Below are 19,720 nucleotides of genomic sequence, written 5' to 3'. Positions count from 1 at the left end.
AATATCCAATGGTGAAAAGACAGTTTTTTCAATAAACGTTGCTGGGGAAGTTGAACAGTCACATGTAGAAGAATGAAATTGGACCATTCTCTTACACCATACAGAGGGATAAATTCAAAATGGATGAAAGACTTAAATGTGAGACAGGAATCCATCAAAATATTACAGGAGAACATAGGCAGCAACCTCTTCGACTCAGCCACAGTAACTTCTTGCATGACACTTCTCTAATGGCAAGGGAAACAAAAGCAAAAATGAACTACTGGGACTACATCAAGATGCAAAGCTTCTGTGGAGCAAAAGGAACAGTCAACAAAACTAAAAGCCAACTGACAAAATGGGAGAAGATATTTTCAAATGACTTATCAGATAAAGGGCTGGTTTCCAAGATCTATAAAGAACTTATCAAACTCAACACCCAAAAAACAAATACTCTAGTCAAAAATGGGCAAAAGACATGAATGGACATTTCTCTGAAGAAGACATGCAAATGGCCAACAGACACATGAAAAAATGCTCCACATCACTTGGCATCAGGGAAATACAAATCAAAACTATGATGAAATACCACCTCACACTAGTTAGAATGGCTAAAATTAACAAAACAAGAAACAAAAAATGTTGGTGAGGATGTGGAGAAAAGGGAACCTTCCTATGTTATTGGTGGGAATGCAAGCTGGTACAGCCACTCTGGAAATCAGTATGGATGTTCCTCAAGAAATTAAAATTGAGCTACCCTATGATCCAGAAATTGCACTACTAGGTATTTACCCCCAAAGATATAGATGTAGTGAAATGAAAGGGCACCTGCACCCCAATGTTCATAGCAACAATGTCCACAATAGCCACACTGTACAACAAGACAAGATGTCCTTCAACAGATGAATGCATAAAGAAGATGTGGTTTATATATAGAGTAGAATATTACTCAGCCATCAGAAAGGATGAATACCAACCACTTACATCAACATGGATGAAATTGGAGGGTATAAATCTAAGTGAAATAAGTCAATCAGAAAAAGGCAATTATCATACTCTTCCATTCATCTATGGAATATAAGAATAGTGCAGAGGACCATAGGGGAAGGGAGGGAAAACTGGATGGGAATAAATCAGAGAGTGAGACAAACCATGAGAGGCTTGACTCTGGGATACAATCTGAGGGTTGAAGAAGGGGAAGTCGGTAGGGGAATGGGGTAACTGGGTGATGGGCTTTAAGGAGGGCACATGATGTGATGAACTCCGGATGTTATATGCAACTGATGAATCATTGAACACTACATCTGAAACTAATAATATACTGAATGTTGACTAATTGAATTTAAAATAAATCAATAAATAAACAAGGGTGCTTGGGTAGCTCAGTTAAGCATCTGCCCTCAGTTCAGGTTGTGATCCCAGGGTTCTGGGATTGAGCCCCATGTCAGGCTTCCTGGTCAGTGGGAGTCTGCTTCTCCCCTTGCTCCTCCCCCTGCTTCTGCTCTCTCTTTCTAGCTTGTTCTCTCTCAAATAAAAGAATAAAATATTTAAAAATAAATAAATAAAAATAAAGAATTCTATTTTTATGTATCTAAAAAAATAAATATAAATAAAAGTGGACAAGGATTCATATATACATTTCTCCAAAGAAGTCATGCAAGTGATCAACATGAAAAGATCATTGGTGAAACACATACTAACAACACAATGAGATATCACCTACCCTGTTAGAATGGTTATTATAAAAAAAAAAAAAAAGATAACTTGTGTTGGTGAAAATGTGGAGAAATTGGAACACTTACACTTTGTGGGTAGAAGTGTAAAGACAGTACATCTACTGTAAAATGCACATTAATAAATGAATGGATAAGAAAAAGGTGGTATATGCATACAATAGACTATTATTTGGACTTAAAAAGGATATATCACCAGATGGATTAAATTTGAGAACACTATGCTAAGTGAAAAGGCATCACAACAGGATAAATACTGCATGATACTACTTACATGAGGCATATAAAATAAACACATAGAAGCAGAGAACAGAATGGCCATTGTTAGGGGTTGGGGAGAAAGGAAAATGGCAAGTTGTTATTGAATATGTATAAAGTTTCAGTTATGTAAGATGGTTAAGTTTTAGAAATCTGCTGTATGTCATTGTGCTGATAGCTAACAGTATTGTTTTGTACACTTAAAAATTTGTTAAGAGAGTAGATCCCATGTTAAGTGTTCTTATCACAATATGAAGGAGGGAAGGAAAGAAAGGAGGGAGGAAGCAAGGAATAAGTAACTTCAATGAGTTAATATACACAAAGTGCTAGAACAGTAACTGGCATATGGTAAGATCACAGTTCTCATGCTTTCCTGTTGTCACACAGTCAAGCTAGAAGCCCAGAAACCGATGTGATAACCCTTTTTTTTCCCTCATTCATACCCCACCTACTATCAAGTTCTGTTAGTTTTTTCTACCTCTTAAATACCTTAATTTTTTTTTTTTTAATTTGAGAGAGAGAGAGTATGCAAGTATGGAGCAGGGCAGAGGGAGAGGGAGAGAGAAAGGAGAGAAGTAGACTCCCTATTGAAGGCAGAGCCCTTCGTTGGGCTGGATCCCAGGACCTGAGATCATGACGTGAGCCAAAACCAAGAACCAGATGCCTAACAAACTAAGCCACCCAGATGGCCTTACCTCTTAAATAGCTTAAATATTTACTTATTTTTCCCACCTCATTACCTTTGCCTAAACCAGGGTCATCTTTCATATAGATTTCTTTATCTGCCTCCTAATATTTCTCCCTACACCTAATAGTGCTAATTTTCAGTGCATTCTTATTGCTGTATACAGAATATCTTAAACCAGGGATTGGCAAACTGTGGACCACAGACTCATCACCTTTATTTATAAACAAAGTTTTATTAGAGCACAATCATACCCATTCACCTATGTCTGTTTTCACATTACAATGGCAGACTTGAATTGCTATTTACAAGTGTCCCGCAGCCTAAAATACTTAGAATCTCTCTTAAAAAAAAAAAAAAAAAAAAAAGTTTGTGGAGCCCTATCCTAAACTCAAGAATGAACATTACACTCCTGTTTAAAACACTTCAGTGATTTTCAGTACCACTAGGAAAACTCCAAAATCTTTAAAAATTATTTTTAAAGCACTTCCTACTCTCCCCTGCCATCCTTTTCAGCCTTCTCACTAGCCACTGCGAAACAAACAAGGGTTCTTTAAATACATTTTCTCTCTAATTCCCAATGCTATTAACTCTTCCTTGAAGATTTTTATCTCTGCTGGGATAATTCCTCCTCATTCTTCAAGTATGAATTTAGTTTACTTGCTTAAAGAAGTGTTTTCTACTTCCCACTACACTCGATTTGGTGTCCTTTCTCTGTAATTCCTCTAAATCATGTCTGTAAGCCATTACCTAACTATTTGCTTGAAAGTTCCATATCTATCATGTCACTATTATAACCTTAAAATTTACTGCAGAGTCTAGTACATAGTAGGTATATTGGGTATAATTATTTAATAAATGAATGAATAAATATAGCATAATTCCAAAAACTTCTTTCATCCCTCTGCAAATCTAATCAATGAACCTATTGTTTCTGGCAAAGATAATCTGGCATGTGATTCTTCTGTGTCCTCCTTGGATGGCTAGATTGAAGAGTCTCTGATTTGAAGGATAAGAAATACTTGGATGGAACCACATGTGGAAAGGGGGGCATCCAATTGACTAAATTTGGGACACAAGCTGACCTCAGAATTGACTGTTTTCACTGTAACATTATTATTTTTTAAATGAAAGAAAATAAATAAACTTTATGAAACAATGGTAAAAACATAAAGGCCATACCAGTCCATGATCTCAAAAAGACTACCAAGATTTTTTACCTAAATTTGATTATTGCTTAAGATAATTAAAAACGATGGGATGACATACTCTGAGCTGTGACTCTAAGGTCCTAAGCAGAAATAATACCATGGGAAGGCTGTTTAAGTCAAGAATTATGACATTGTTCAAGAATCAGAAAGCAGAGGGATCTAGAGCTTATACTTAGTTGAATGCAATTAATTTCTTCTCCAAAAACATGCCAATTAGTCTGATTATTTGGTGGCTGCCAGGGGTTCTCAAAAAAGATCCAGCATCATATTCAATGCTTCTGAAAGTTTCCAAACTTTTACAAAGAAAACTTTTGCCTTCTAACATTTTGCATATTATGTAGCTAGCAGTGATCACCCACATTAGTGATTGATTTCTCCTCCTCCTCCTCCTCCTCCTTCTTCTTCTTCTTCTTTTTGGATAAGGGATCATAAAAGAAAAAAATAACTTTGGCTCAATAGCTTTTTTTATGATGGCTTTTTATATGCTTTCTTAGAGAAAAGTTATAAAACTTAGTTCTTTCAGTTTCTATCAAAGATATACAATGTTTCCTTCTTTTTTGTGCAAGTCACAAAGGAACCATAACTGTATATATTTTCACATCAGATGTAAAATTCATGTCTCACTTGTGACTTATGCAAGGAAAATAGGAAGCTCCATTAGACAGACCTACAATTTGTCTATAAATGGTGATTTGCAGTTGGGGAGTACTTTCCTTTGAAATCATTAAATCTTTACAGCTAAGTATTCCTTCTGCCTTGACAGATTCTACACATTACTTTATCATATGTATAAAAATGATTTTTAAAAAATACCTTTAATGACTATAACAATGGCCAAAGTTCATCCAACACTTTCTTTACTTTCTAGAACTGCATTTGGAGACACTTTTTACCCTGTCACTTCAATGGTGCATAACAAAAAGCTTGTTTCAGAATTTCAATGCAGCTTCACATCATCTTTTACTGTTATTAACAGATATTTTTGAGCCAAATGAATAAAGCCATCATCAGTATAACATTAGCTAGAAAAAAGCTCCTTTATCTTTTTTTTTAAGCTGCATTGCTTTTTCTACATGAAAATCAAATGTATAGTTGAACAGATATAATTTCAACAGACTAAAATAGGGGAAAATCTAACTGTGCTTTAGCTTACCATCAAAGCTGACATTTCTACTCATCCTTTCAGTTTAGCTAAATTCAGTCCTTTTTAACAATTCTACATTCATGTTATTGTTGAAAAGAAATTTGCTTTGAATAACAATAGGAAATAGACTACAATCTTATTGTATGCATAATTTTTAAACATCCTACATGCTTACAAAAATGAATGAATTATTTTTCATTACAAATAAGTGATTTGAAAGAAGCAAAAATATTTGATTTTCCTTAAGTTATCTTGGACAAAGTAAATGACCATGGGGTATCCAAAATACCTGTAAAAAGTGAGCACTGCCAGTAGGCTCATGATCACTATTTTAATTCACAATAGCATATGTATATTATTGCATACAGAGATCTTTCCAAATAAGCTTTCAACCACTCCATCAATACTTTTCAAAATATTCACATTCCAAGGTTATAACAGTTCAGAGGCAAACATTTTAGGATACCAACTCTCAAGATATGAGAAACACAAAAATGGAAGGAAAGAGCATTAAATCTTTCATAATTTGAAGATACCTTTATTTTTGAAGGGAAAATGTTTGCTTCCCATAAACTTGCCAGTGCTTTCCTGCATACATCATTGATTGTAGCGTATCAAGCTATGAGAAGTCCCACCAATCTGCCATGCTATCTCATAGTTTTCTGTGTTCAGGTACATGAATTTTACTGCCAAGAATACACTTTTGCTGCCTAGATTAATTTTCCTTATCCTTCAAGGCTCACCTCATGTGTAATCTCTTTGGGCTGCTTTCCCACACCTCCAAGTCTAATATAAATAGTCTTGTTTTTAAACTGTCTCTTGTATTTGAATCATTTGGTTAATTTTTTTTTGTCTTTTCAATTAAGTTATTGATTTCTTAAGGCATTAGACATTCATTTTATTTATTTTTATTTCTAATACAGGTCTGGCATATAGTGAAGTTCTCTAGATTTTTTCCCTGTTAGATCTCCTTTTTTCCTGGTCATCAAAAACAGTTTTGTCTCCCTAATACCAGAAGTATTTTCTCATCCTCTTTGAAATCTCATATCTTGGATATACTCATCCCTACCCCACAGACTTCTATTTCTATGCATATTGGGTTCTTTCCTTGATATATTAAATGAAGGGATGCATAGGAATTGAGATTTTATTACAGTTAAGAAAATTAAATAGCTTAAAATGATTTAAGCGGGAGTCAGAAAGTCAATGGAATACCACTGAAAATTGAGAAATGAAAAATTTAGGAAAATGTAGAATAGCAATTTTGACTTTGTGACTATTTGAGGTAGTGTATTCTTAAGTAAATAATTAAAGGTAAGCTATAATTCTATTTATAAGCTCCAAACACAAACTAAGTTTGAAGTGATAGAAAGATTAGAGACAGAAGGAAAAGATGCTATGTAAAATAACTGTTTAGTGATTTTGTATTTTACTGAGAAAATATAGAAATCTAGATATAAGAAATGAATATCAAAAAATGATTTTCTTATATGAGAAATTTACCTGATAAGCTTAATAGCAGATTAAACATTACAGAAGAAAAGATGAATGAACTTGAAGAAAGAACAAAAATAAACTATACAAAATACAGTATCTAGAGAACAAAAAACCAAATTGTGCTAAGAGATCTGTGAAACAATAACTAAATTATCTAACATATATAAAAATTTAATCCCAGAAGATAAGGGTAAGCAAAATAAATAAATAAATAAATAAATTGAAAAGTGTGACCAAAAATTATCACATTATTGAAAAATACGACTTCATAGATCCCCAAAGTTCAATGAACCAACCACAAGTAACATAAACACAAAGAAAAAGACATCAAGGCACACCATAATGTAATTACTAAAAACAATGATTAAAAAAAATCTTTAAAAAATAGTTTATTTAGAGTTATTTATCAAGTGCAAATATTCTTCTAACTGAAAGAAAAATAAAGATGTCAAACAAAAACAAGACCTTGAATAATTTGTTGTAGTAGCACTGTAGGATGTTAAGGAAAGTTCTCTAGGCTAATGGAAAACTAATACTATTTGGAAATTCCAATCCCTACAAACGAATGAAAAACAGGAAATGCCTATATATATATATATATATATATATATATATATGTATATGTATATACATATTTACTGTCTTTAGTTTCTCAAATTTCTAATTTCCACTATTTTCTCTAAAATAAAAATAATAACAACATATTAGATGGTTTATAAAGTATGTAGAAATAATGTGTATGTTAAGTGTAGCACAAGGATGGGAAGAGAGACATGTTAGCATAATGTTCTCAGGTAAATACTGCAAATTTTAGAACAACCATATACACACACACACACACACACAAAGAGCTATACGTAATAAACCAATAGAGGACTTTAATGAAACACTTAAAAAAAAAAGATTAATAATTAGAAAATAAGGCAAAAAAAAAGAAGGCAAGAAAGAAACAAATAATATATGGGATAGACAGAAAACTCATAATTCTAAACTTAAACCCAATTTCAGATAATTATATGAAATGTAAATTCACTAAAACACACCAAAGGCAGACAGTGTCAGACTGGATGAAAAAGCAAGACCCTATTATATGCTATCAGCAAGAATTCTGCTTTAAATCATATGTCTTTGTGTGTGTGTGTGTGTGTGTGTGTGTGTGTGTGTTATGAAACCCCAAGGTCAGCTACTTTTCACTGGAGAAAACAATACAAGAGACAAGTTTTGACTAGAAAGGAATTTGAACTTTATTCAGGAGGCCAGCCACCTAAGGTGAAAGTGAATGCATGTCCGAAAGCCAGCTCCAAGGTTTCTGCTTGGTCTGGGGGTTTATAATGGAAACTAAGGTAGTTAGTCAGTAAAGGGAGAGCAGTGTTCTACAACATTTCTTGATTATGTACAAACTTGGTGTTGCCAGATAACAAATATTATCTCAGTGTTTGGGGGTTGTGCAGTGGGGAGGAGGGTATGGTTCTTATTTCATGATGTGCGGGAGTTCTCTGTTCTTTCTGCAAGGGAGGGTAAGGTCTACAAATATACAAAAGGAAGTTATTAAAATCATTTGTGTGACCTAAAACAGACAAACAAACAAAAAAACAGTATGCTAAAAAACATTACTAGGCTAACCAGAAAGTCGAGGCATCTTCAAATAGACTTGCTGGCCTCAGTGGCCTGGAAAGTTTTGTACCTTCACTCCCCTAGGCCAGTACTCTTTCTGCTAGTAGTCTAGGGACTTAGGTCAGCAGGCAAGGAGTGTATTATCTTGAAGCAAGTTAATCCTTAAGGCTGGTTGGAGTGCTCTTACATGTAGGTAAAAATATAGATATATAGATTTTGCTAATCTGTTAGGTATAAAATGGAATTTCATTGTGATCTAAGTTTGCATTGTTCTAATCATTAATAAGATTAAACACATTTTCATGTCTCTTGATCAAGTATGCTTCCTCTTTTATCTTTTGCTTATTTTTACAAGTTGTTTTTCTTATAGACTTGTCAGAGTTCTTTATTTAATCTATTAGTCTTTGTCAGTTATTTGAGTGGCAAATGAGTTCACCTAGGTTTAATGAAAATAAATTGTTTAATGAAAATAAATTGTTAATATTAATGCAGTCAAATGTATCAATATTTTTGTAGATAGCAATGTTTTAAATATTGTTAGAAAAATAACTCCATTCCTGCAAGGATATAAAAACATTTTCCTATATATTTTTCTATAAGAGTTACCACTGATTGGGAAAAAGTGAAACTGTAGAATCATGTAGAGGGTTTGGTACATCATTCTTTCCTTATTCTACTGGCCAGAACTTAAGCACATGACCCTGACTAAGGTTTGCTAGAAAATAAGGTCTAATTACATACCCGGGAAGAAAGGTCCAGATATGGACTATCCTGATTCTGTAACATATGTACTTAAAAGATAAATTCTGTGTCCTTACATATGGTTGAATGAGAATTGATTATCCACAGGAAACATTCCATTCAGAAAAGAGGAGAATGACAGAACCAAAATAGTCACCACTTCATCACAAATACAAATTTTTCTTTATAAAATCATTCATTTTAAAGCTCCTCTCCCTTGGATGTGGGGTGAAGTGAGGGAGTACTTAATTAGACACTGGTATCATTCTTTGGAAGAAATTATCTTGTTTACCCTCCAGGGTATCTTGGCTCTACTCTGACATTTTCCTTTTTGGTTTATTCCATGGCCATAATTGAAATGTGTGTTGAGGAATATTCCCTCCTTGCAGGCTCAAATTTTGTAGCTCAAATTCCTGTTGGTCTACATTTGGAAACCCAAAATGTCTTAAGGCTCAAATAATCATTGTTTTGTTGTTGCTTTAAATTCAGACACCTTGTTTCTTTGGCAATGCAATTAACTCAATATCTAATAGGCTTCTGACCTGTTTGCTTCCAATCAACTCCATGTACTTGTAACTTCATTCAAAGTTATTCCCTAGAAATAATTAAGTCCCCATTCCTTTTTTTCCTCAATATACTGGCATCTACCTTGAAGACGTCACATTTGGTTGGGAAGACCAAAACCCTTAGCTTTGCCATGGGATTGGTTTTTAATGACCCCTGGTATCCTATAACTTTTTATTTTTATTTCCTACTGTCTAGGATCTATTAAAAAGTGAGATTTTCTAATCTAATTTCTAATTAATTATGTATTGCTGCAGCAATGCTGCAAAACAAAACACCCCCATACTTAGCACCTTAAATCAATAACTATTTATTATTTATAACAAAACAAAATTAGTTGTGTGGTTCTGTTGATTTGGCTCAGACTGAGCTGATAATAGCTGAATTAGCTCATAAATATGTCAGCTCTAAGGTTCATTGGAAGGTGGTTGGCCTGGAATGTCCTATCCCTAGACAACGTGGCCCTCCTCTATGTGCTCTCTCATTCTCCTGTAGGCTAACGTAAATGGTCCTCATGACAAAGGCAAGGGAACAAGAGAAAGAGCAAAAGCACACAAATCCTTGTAAAATTACATTCTAATAACCAAAGCAAGTCATAAGGCAACATAGATTCAAAGTATTGGTTAACAGACTCCATCTTATAATGACAAAGTCTGCAAAATCACATGGCAAAAGATGTGCATATAGAAAGTAATTGAGAAGTAAGGCCATTTTTGCAATTAATCTTTTTTACTGGCCAGGGTCCCACATTTTGCAGTCTTTCTATTCTCATTAATTCTGCTGAATTAATCCAGTATTTTCCTGACTTCATCTCTTTTTTTTCCTAATACTTTGATGAATAAAGCTAGTAACAATCCACACACTTTTAATATTCTATTTTCTAACTCCTTCACTAGCCTATGTAAGCATTTGGATGACCTTTCCAAGTTATGAAAGATAAAAGTTTTACCAGATTTTTTTGCCACTACATAACGGGGTCTTCATTTTCTTATTCCCCCCTATCAAGTCTTTATCTTTTTCATCCTGACTGTTCCAAATATGTTATGTCTTGTTATGACAGTTATCCATTTTTATGCTAATTTCTATTTTAGTATGCTAGTAGGTATAACAAATATTCAAATATTAGTAGCTTAGCAAGATAAACATTTATATATCATTCACACAGAATCCGAAGAAAGTTATTGATTGGCACTGGTGAAGTAGTAGCTTGACACGTTCCTCCACAGAATTATTTAAAGACCTAGTCTCTGCTATCTTCAGCCTTTGACTTCCAAAATGTCCTGGGCATTGATATCCACCCAGGCAAAAGAGAAAGATAGAATAGACACCAATGCATTTATACTGTAGTTCTAACTTTTTGAGCTGAATGATCAATATAGTTATTATTTATGGCTAATAATAAAACATGTAAGACTGTCTTGTCCTCTGATATCAGACATAGCCACATGTCTTATGATTTGATATGCAGAGTGAGCTGTACCATTTCTGCTTTTTGGAACTTGTTGAATCAATCTTTGAGGCTAAACATAGGATGAATTATTATGAAAGTTACATGTCTATAAAAAGGTATATTTTACTTACGATAAAAGTTTAAAAATTAGCTTCGATATATTTTTTTGTTACACTGTGTAATCCAAATATTTTAGTGTTTTCCAAATTTTTAAAGAAATTTAAATTTTAGCAGATTAAATCTTGGGTGGAATCTGCATTGATCAAAAAGAGCATGTAATTAAAAAGTAGTGAGTAAAGAGGTAATATGTCCTAAAGTTCTTTGACTTTGGGGAGGATAGATAAGATATTAACTCTAGACTTTAAGAATGCATGATAAAATTAATAGGATAATTATTAAAAAAGTATAATTTTCCAAATAAATGTATCATATTGCAAAGAGTGGAAAGCTTAGCCCTTCCCCATATCCATTTCTTTTTTCTCTGGTCACATGTTCACCCACTCTTTGCAACGTATTTTTCTTTTTTTTTTTTTTTAAAGATTTTATTTATTTATTTGACAGACAGAGATCACATGTAGGCAGAGAGGCAGGCAGAGAGAGAGAGAGGAGGAAGCAGGCTCTCCACTGAGCAGAGAGCCCGATGCGGGGCTCGATCCCAAGACCCTGAGATCATGACCTGAGCCGAAGGCAGAGGCTTTAACCCACTGAGCCACCCAGGTGCCCCGCAACGTATTTTTCTAAGTGATTTACAACAACATAGCTCACTTAATGTTCAAAATAATATTGAGAATCATTATTTCATAAACATCTATTAAATACTATGTGCCTAGCACTCTGAGACATGGTGAACATACTGATGAACAAAGGAAATAATGCTGCTACCTTCAAGTCATTTGCATTCTGAAGGAACAAATAAATATGTCCATTTTATAGATAGAAAATTAGATTCATTAACTTAGATAACTTTCCTAAGATCGCATAGCATCTTTGTTTTTCAAATGTATTTAACCTAAATTGCATTCCCCAAATTCCATGTTCTTAAACATGGGAAACTTAAAAACCTGGGAAGGTTGGGGGTTGGGGAGAAAACATAAACAATGAAATTATAAAGGGAATACAAACATCCCCATCATATTATTGAAAATTGTTTTTGCCCACTTGCTCTGCCCGAAGTAATTTAAATAATTAATGTTCACAACTATTCTCTGAAATAGGTCATATTATTTCCCCCATATTGTACATTTAAGGGAAAAAAATAAGATGTTAAATAACATATGTTTGCCGAACGTTTTATTCCTGGGAAGTCTAGCTAGAGAACCCACTTAACTTAACTTAACTACATTACTTAACTGCTTAACTGCTTAACTGCTTATAGAAGGCATAGAAGTGTTTACTATTATAAACACTTAACTGCTACTTAACTGCTTAACTGCTTAACTTAACTTAACTGCTTAAGTTAACTTAACAGCTTAACTTAACTGCTTAAGTTAAGTTAACTGCTTAACTGCTTAAGCAGTTAACTGCTACTTAACTTAAGTTAAGTAGCTACTTAACTGCTTAACTTAACTGATTAACTGCTTACTTAACTGCTTAAGTAACTTAACTGCTACTTAACTGCTTAACTTAACTGCTACTACAATAGCAACCACTCATGATTAAGGAAATTTTAATAAATTTAAACAATTATTTAAGCAACTTACTGCTAAAACATTGAAATTAGGGATGGAATACTTGATTTTCTAAGAAAACATGAATTGGCAAGATTGGCACAAGCAGAACACAAAACAATTTAGGAAAACTAGAAGGAACTAAAAATATTATTGAAAAAGTAACCTCACTAATGGTGGCAGACCCAGGTGACTTTTTTTTTTTTTTTTTTGAAAATCCTATCAGTGTCCTAAGGAACATATCATTTCCCTACTACTTAAGCTATCAGAAAGAGGGTACTATTCTGGCATGTTCATTAGGATATCATCCTTCATTATGATACCAAATCTGTCAAAACTAAAACCAAATCTGTCAAAATCTTGTAAGTAGGTGCCTGAATGGCTCAGTGGGTTAAGCCTCTGTCTTCAGCTCAGGTCCTGATCTCAGGGTCTGCTCAGCAAGGAGCCTGCTTCCCCCTCTCTCTCTGCCTGTCTCTCTGCCTACTTGTGACCTCTCTCTCTCTGTCAAATAAATAAATAAAATCTTAAAAAATAATCGTCTTGTAAGCAAACCAGCAACTCACTCACCAACAAGAAGTAAGCACACATACAAACCAATAAACGTAATAAGCAGAAAATAATCTCACCTTTGAATATAGATGCAAAATTCCTAACTTAAAAAGATCACAAGTTAATTCTCATATATATTAAAAGAATGATATGCTATGCCAATGTTAGGTTATTCCAAACTGCAAGTTTCAATCCTCTTAGATGTTGGGTATATGTATCTACCTAAATAAATAAGAAAAATTGTCAACTCTAATTCAGAAATTTCAATTCTATGCCTTATTCCTAAGGAACAAATCAAAAAGGGGTTCAAAATACACAGGTATTTATCATAGCATTGTTTATAATAGTAAACACTTCTATGCCTTTTATAAGAAAAATTAGTGTAAAAAATGTTAGACTTATCAATTATAATCTATGGTAGAATGTAATAAGAGCTGTGAGTTTAAAAAAAGAAAAAAAGGACTTATATTAAAAAAAAAAATCCCTGTAGACTACACAAATAAGGAAAGACTTTGCTGAAGAGGAGGCATTTAAGATGGGTCTCAAAGGATTAGTAGGATTTTAACAGATATAATTGGAAACACACCGAGATATGTTTCTGGGTCAGGAGATATGGAAGGAAGCATTTTGAGAAATCAAACTGAAAAAGTAGACTGGGTCCAAACCGTAAAGTGCATTAAATATAGATAGTAATAAATAAATCAGTGGGACAGAAGTGAGAAGCCTGAAACAAATTCAAGTATGTGAAATCAATTATGTGACAAAGACAAGATACCAGATATTATAAAGGGGTTTTTCTTTAATGGTACTAAAACAATTAGTTATATTCTCTAACACCAAAAACATGAATATAATCCAGGTGGATTAAAGATCAAACTATTCAAAAGGAAAAAAAAAACACAATATACAACCAGAAACAATGTAGACAATAAGGGCATAAGCAGGTTTACAGATAATTTTTTTTAAACAAACAAAAAATAGATATTGTGAAGGAAACTATAGATGTTTGTTTCTCCCAAAAATGTTCATAAACTTTTATCAGAGATGTCATCATAGACTAACAATACACTGAGGGAGAATTTTTCTGAGAAACAAGGTCTTAGTGGCTCTAATACACAAAGAACTCTAAGAAATAAATTTTAAAAATACAAATAGGCAAAGAAAAATAAATAAATAAAATAAAATAAAAATACAAATAGGCAAATAGAAAAATGAAAGAAAAAAATAGGAAAATAACATAAGCAAACAATTCACAGAAAAGCAGATGCAAATAGCCAAAAAAAGCCTAAAAAAATTTCAATCTTCTTTGAGTTCAGAGAAATATTAAACTAGCAACAAAATGTCATTTTTTACTTTTTGATACTGACAAAAATTAAACAGATTGATCACATAAAATGGCTGCAAGGATATGGAGAAACAGTCTCATATATTACTGATAGTATGGAAACTGCTACTATATTATTGAGAAACAATCTGGCAGTACTTATTAAAATGAAAAATGTGCACGGCATTTGATCCATCAATTCTACTTTTGTAAATATCTGCTGCAGCAAATAAAAGCAATAGTATGTGTGATATATGTGCAAGGTTGTTTATAGCAATATTGTTTTTTAGTGGCAAAAAGAAAACGGAAAGAAAAAAAAACTGGGACTACACTTAATGCCTAACCATAGAGGATGGCTCATTAAAGTCTGATACATATATGTAAGGAATAATATGCAGCTATTAACTAGAATAAGTCAGGAGTTGATCTTGAATTTGATTTTTTAGTTATAAAATATCAAGTACACAACTTATTTTTTTAAACAAATCCAAAAATAACTAATCATATGTGTTACATATATGCATCATAAAGACAAGGTGGGAGATTACATGCAAACTGTATTTGTTGTTGCAAAAAGAAGATATTTGTAGAGATAGGTGTAAAAGAGTTCTTAGTTCATTTAGTTCATGAGTCTTTTGTTTAATGTCTTCAAATAATCATGCATTACTTTTGTAATTTTGTCAAATTACTTTACCATGCAATTAAAATTTTTTAGAATAAAGTATGAGTATTAAAATGTATAAAATATTGTCTCTGAATTGCTTTACTGAAATATGAAAGAAGAGGAAACTATCTTCTTTGAGTGTAACTACTTCCCAGATAATACACATGGAAAGTGAAGTACATCAACCAACACATGGTCCTTAATTGTGATTACACTTTATTGCACTCAGCCTATTAAGTGCTTAAGTTACCAGATAATAGAATCTATGTTCCTAATAGTGGAAAGTATATTAACGGCATTTTTGCTCCTTATTGTAGCCCAGTTCCAACAATCACATGGATGAAGGTTAATGGTTATATTCCTAGTAAGGCACGTCTGCGGAAATCTCAGGCAGTCCTGGAAATACCCAACGTTCAGCTGGATGATGCAGGCCTATATGAGTGCAGAGCTGAAAACTCACGTGGAAAAAATTCCTTTCGTGGACAGTTACAAGTATACAGTAAGTGCTCTCAGCAAAGCATGTTGCTCTCGTCCCAAGAGTCAAACTGAAAATGCAAATTAATTTGAACTGAATATTCTTTGTTAGGTAGTACCAAAAAAACCCAAGTAATAATTTATAATCATACTTCCTTTGCATGGCAAATATCATGTAAAATTACTCTATACACAGAAATACTTTTAATTAAAAATGAGTGGGGAATTCTCAGGTTCTTTGTATAGAAAGTTGGTATACTTAAAAATAAGATGTTTTCCTGGCACCAAAGCCATTCTTTGATAACTTAAAAATCTTGTAACCTTCATTAATTTATTCTTGCCCTTGGCCTGAGTCAGGAGTTATAATCTATTGCCCATGAACCAAATCCTGCTCAACAATCACTTTTTTGTAAATAAAATTTTATTGGAATGCAGCCACACCCATTTGTTTACATATTGTCTATGTCAGCTTTTGCACTTTTTGTGGCAGAATAAAGTAGTTGAGACAGAATTAAGTAGGTGATTTGCAAAGCCTAGAATATTTGCTATCTGGTACTTTACAAAAAAAATCTTTGCTGACCCTTGGTTTAAATTAATACATCTAAAAGATAAATAGCCTCTACAGCCTACAACCACTTATGTTGTCCAAAATGCCAAAGAGCCAACCAGGTTGTGTGCAAGAACTGGGAGAATCTACTTCAAAAATATCTACAATCTCACCTTTACTTCAAAGGGTCATAAATTGTATCTACTTTTCATATTTGCTTTTATAGTATGTATTATGCATAATGAGCAAGTGATAGTATTCTTATTTCCTAAATGAGGACAGTAAAAAAAAAAAAAGAGGAATACTATAATGCAGAACATTGTTATAAGAAAATTCAGATGCTTTCAAGATGAAATTATCCATCTTACATATTTGGCTGAATCCACCAAGCAACTACAACTGTCACTGCATCTCAAGATCAATTCTCCTAAAAGCCTAATGTCCTTCAAAAGAACTTTTAAAGAATAGCTTAAAATATTAATATCTGAATTCAATGTGACTTTTCTTCCCTTATCTCTAATATCTCCTTTAGGATTTCAGCAGTCCAACCTTATTGAATCTACCATGCATATTTCATAAATTCATTTATTCAATTAATGTTTATTAAGTGTATATTATTGCTCGACATACTAGCAGCAGAGCTTTCAAGGAACTTGTGGTTCATTGGATTAGATGAAAAACAAACCCCACATTAGAGCAGAGCATGCTGTCTGCTCTGATAAAGGCAAGTGCAAAGGAGCAGAGTCTACTGCATTCTAACGGGCTGATTCAGGGAAAGCTTTCCAAAGGATTTAAGCCGTTCTTTAAAAGCTAAAGAGGGAAAAGCATCTTGGAAAAGAAACAGAGCCATTTAGAAGTTTGCAAGATTGAAACACTAGCACTGGTTTGTTTACTTAATTTTTTTTTAGGCCATGGGTATGGATGGTAGTATGATGAAATTCACAAAACAAACTGTTCATGATTTCTTATTACATAATTAAGTAAGCTGTCTAGCCATATGAAAAAAAATGTTGCTTCTGTACCCCAGTGAACAATAATTAACATATAGATCACATCAGTTTGATTTGATTTGAATCATATAAGTAACATTCATATAATATCAGTTTATCCTCAAAAGTCTGAAGTGATACTAGTTTATCTCTACAGATAAAAATCTGATAGTGAAAGGTGTTCAACCAGAACATTACCACTCAGAATACAAAAAATTCAAGGAGTGGGGCACCTGGGTGGTTCAGTGGGTTAAGCCTCTGCCTTTGGCTCAGGTCATGATCTCAGGTTCCTGGAATCAAACCCTACATCAGGCTCTCTGCTCAGCCGGGAGCATGCTTCCCTTTCTCTCTGCCAGCTTGTGATCTCTCTATCTGTCAAATTAATAAATAAAATCTTAAAAAAAAATGCAAGGAGTGCCTGTTAGTCTGGGAAGTTCCAAATCTTTCTGTGTGGTGAAAAATGGCCCACACCTAAATTGTAATGTGATTCACAGTTTGAGACAGAAGTTTCTATATGGCCCTACTCTACTTGCACCCCTCACCACTCCAGCTACTTGATTCATAGCAGCAATAATTATTTCCAGGAAAATGGGGAAAAAATGATTTCACTCAATATTACTGGTTTACTTTAAGAGAGTATGCTACTGGGGCGCCTGGGTGGCTCAGTGGGTTAAGCCGCTGCCTTCGGCTCAGGTCGTGATCCCAGGTCCTGGGTTCAAGCCCCACATCGGGCTTTCTGCTCAGCGGGGAGCCTGCTTCCTCCTCTCTCTCTGCCTGCCTCTCTGCCTGCTTGTGATTTCTCTCTGTCAAATAAATAAATAAAAAATCTAAAAAAAAAAAAAAGAGAGTATGCTACTTAGAAACAAGGTATGGCTCTCCTTGGCACACACAATTTGATGTACACTGTAGGCCAATCAGGTTAAAGACAGACCTGCCCAAAGCATGCATCATTTTGGATAGAAAATAATCAAGATTGTAGACCAGAAAAAGAAACTGGACCAGCTTGCTACTCCGGTACATATTTCTGACAGTTTGGGAAGGTATCTGGAAGAATTTGGCCTTTCACTGTAGCCCATATTTAGGGTGGTTTTCTACTCTGCTCCTGTTTTGCCTGGATAGTCCCAGTTAACGTCGGTACCACTGGGACAGTTACAACAAGCTCTCTTTCAGTTTGAGAAGTATCTTGATTATTACATATTCACCCAATTTGTACTTTTAAACCTATTGCCTTGGGCATTACAGCCTTTCTCCTCACCCGTCAAACTCTGTAGAAGAATCTTGGCTAGCATTTCCACTTGACTGGCAGTTGATACAGAGTAGCATGATAGATGAATATTCCACTGTATCCATGGTTTGTATTTAGAATGTTCTCCTTTCAGGGGAATGGATTTCTTTGGAAGCTCTAACACCTGATCTTCACCTATTGGAATAACTAGAGCCTGATACTTTTTACCCAAATGGTCAATATTCACAGAGTACAAAAAACATAAGGATTTTCCTGTGGCTCACTTTCTTTTGGAAAGTGTAATTACGGGAATATTTTACATGGTCAGTTAGATGTTATTCAATGGATGAATCAAGCTTCCAAGGCACCTTTCAATCTTTCTAGTCTCATTTTTTTGGTCAAATCATTATAAAATAAGTGGTAATATAGGTAGTAGGCATAAATTTAAACCATAAATTTTATTATTTATAATTCAGAATTTATATTATAAACATAATGCAACAAATGGCACAACATGAAGAAGTCCATGGTAGTAAAATAATAAAAATTAAGGTGAAGTTATGTGTCTTATTTAACCAATACATTCGAATAACAATACTCATGAAGGGGCGTCTGGCTGGCTCAGTGGGTTAAAGCCTCTGCCTTCGTTCGGCTCAGGTCATGGTCTCAGGGTCCTGGGATCAAGCCCCGCATCAGGCACTCTGCTCAGCTGGGAGCCTGCTTCCCCCTCTCTCGCTGCCTGCCTCTCTGCCTACGTATGATCTCTGTCTGTCAAATAAATAAATAAAATTGGAAATAATACTCATGAAAAGGAAAAAAAAATTAAACTAGCAAAAAACAAAGTTTTAGGAGCACCTGGGTGGCTCAGTTGGTTAAACCTCAGACTCTTGGTTTCAGCTCAGGTCATGATCTCAGGTTCTAGAGATCAAACCACAAGGAACATGGAGCTCCACACTCAGCGGGGAGTCTGCTTCTTTCCTCTCTCTCCCTCCCCCTTTGCCCCTCACCCCAGCTTGCATATGTGCTCTCTCTCTCTCTTTCTCTCTCTCAAATAAATCTTTTAAAAACCACAAAATTTTAGTAATAATTGAAACTTAGAAAAACTGCATATTTAATCTATTAAATAGTCTTTTGTTTAAAATATATTATAGTCCGGGGTGCCTGGGTGGCTCAGTGGGTTAAGGCCTCTGACTTCAGCTCGGTTCATGATCTCAGGGTCCTGGGATCGAGCCCTGCATTGGGCTCTCTGCTAGGTGGGGAGACTGCTTCCCCCGCCTCTCTGCCTGCCTCTCTGCCTACTTGTGATCTCTGTCAAATAAATAAAATCTTAAAAAATAATAAAATAAAATATATTATAGTTCTATTTTATTTTTTTAAGGTTTTATTTATTTATTTACCTGAGAGA

General features: G+C 34.1%; 1 protein-coding gene across 1 annotated transcript in view; it reads left to right on the top strand.

Annotated features, from left to right (window-relative positions):
- The window catches only part of CNTN5 (contactin 5), a 1,378,753-nt gene that overhangs the window by 1,051,883 nt on the left and 307,150 nt on the right, over positions 1 to 19,720 (top strand). Inside the window, exon 11 of the mRNA XM_047692818.1 lies at positions 15,398 to 15,579. Coding sequence (XP_047548774.1) covers positions 15,398 to 15,579 — 182 coding nt within the window. The remainder of the gene's footprint in view (positions 1 to 15,397; positions 15,580 to 19,720) is intronic.

Source organism: Lutra lutra, chromosome 10 (genome assembly GCF_902655055.1).
Source record: "Lutra lutra chromosome 10, mLutLut1.2, whole genome shotgun sequence".
Lineage (NCBI taxonomy): Eukaryota > Metazoa > Chordata > Mammalia > Carnivora > Mustelidae > Lutra > Lutra lutra.
The sequence above is the reverse complement of the archived record's forward strand: the minus strand, read 5'-3'. Positions and strand labels throughout refer to the sequence as shown.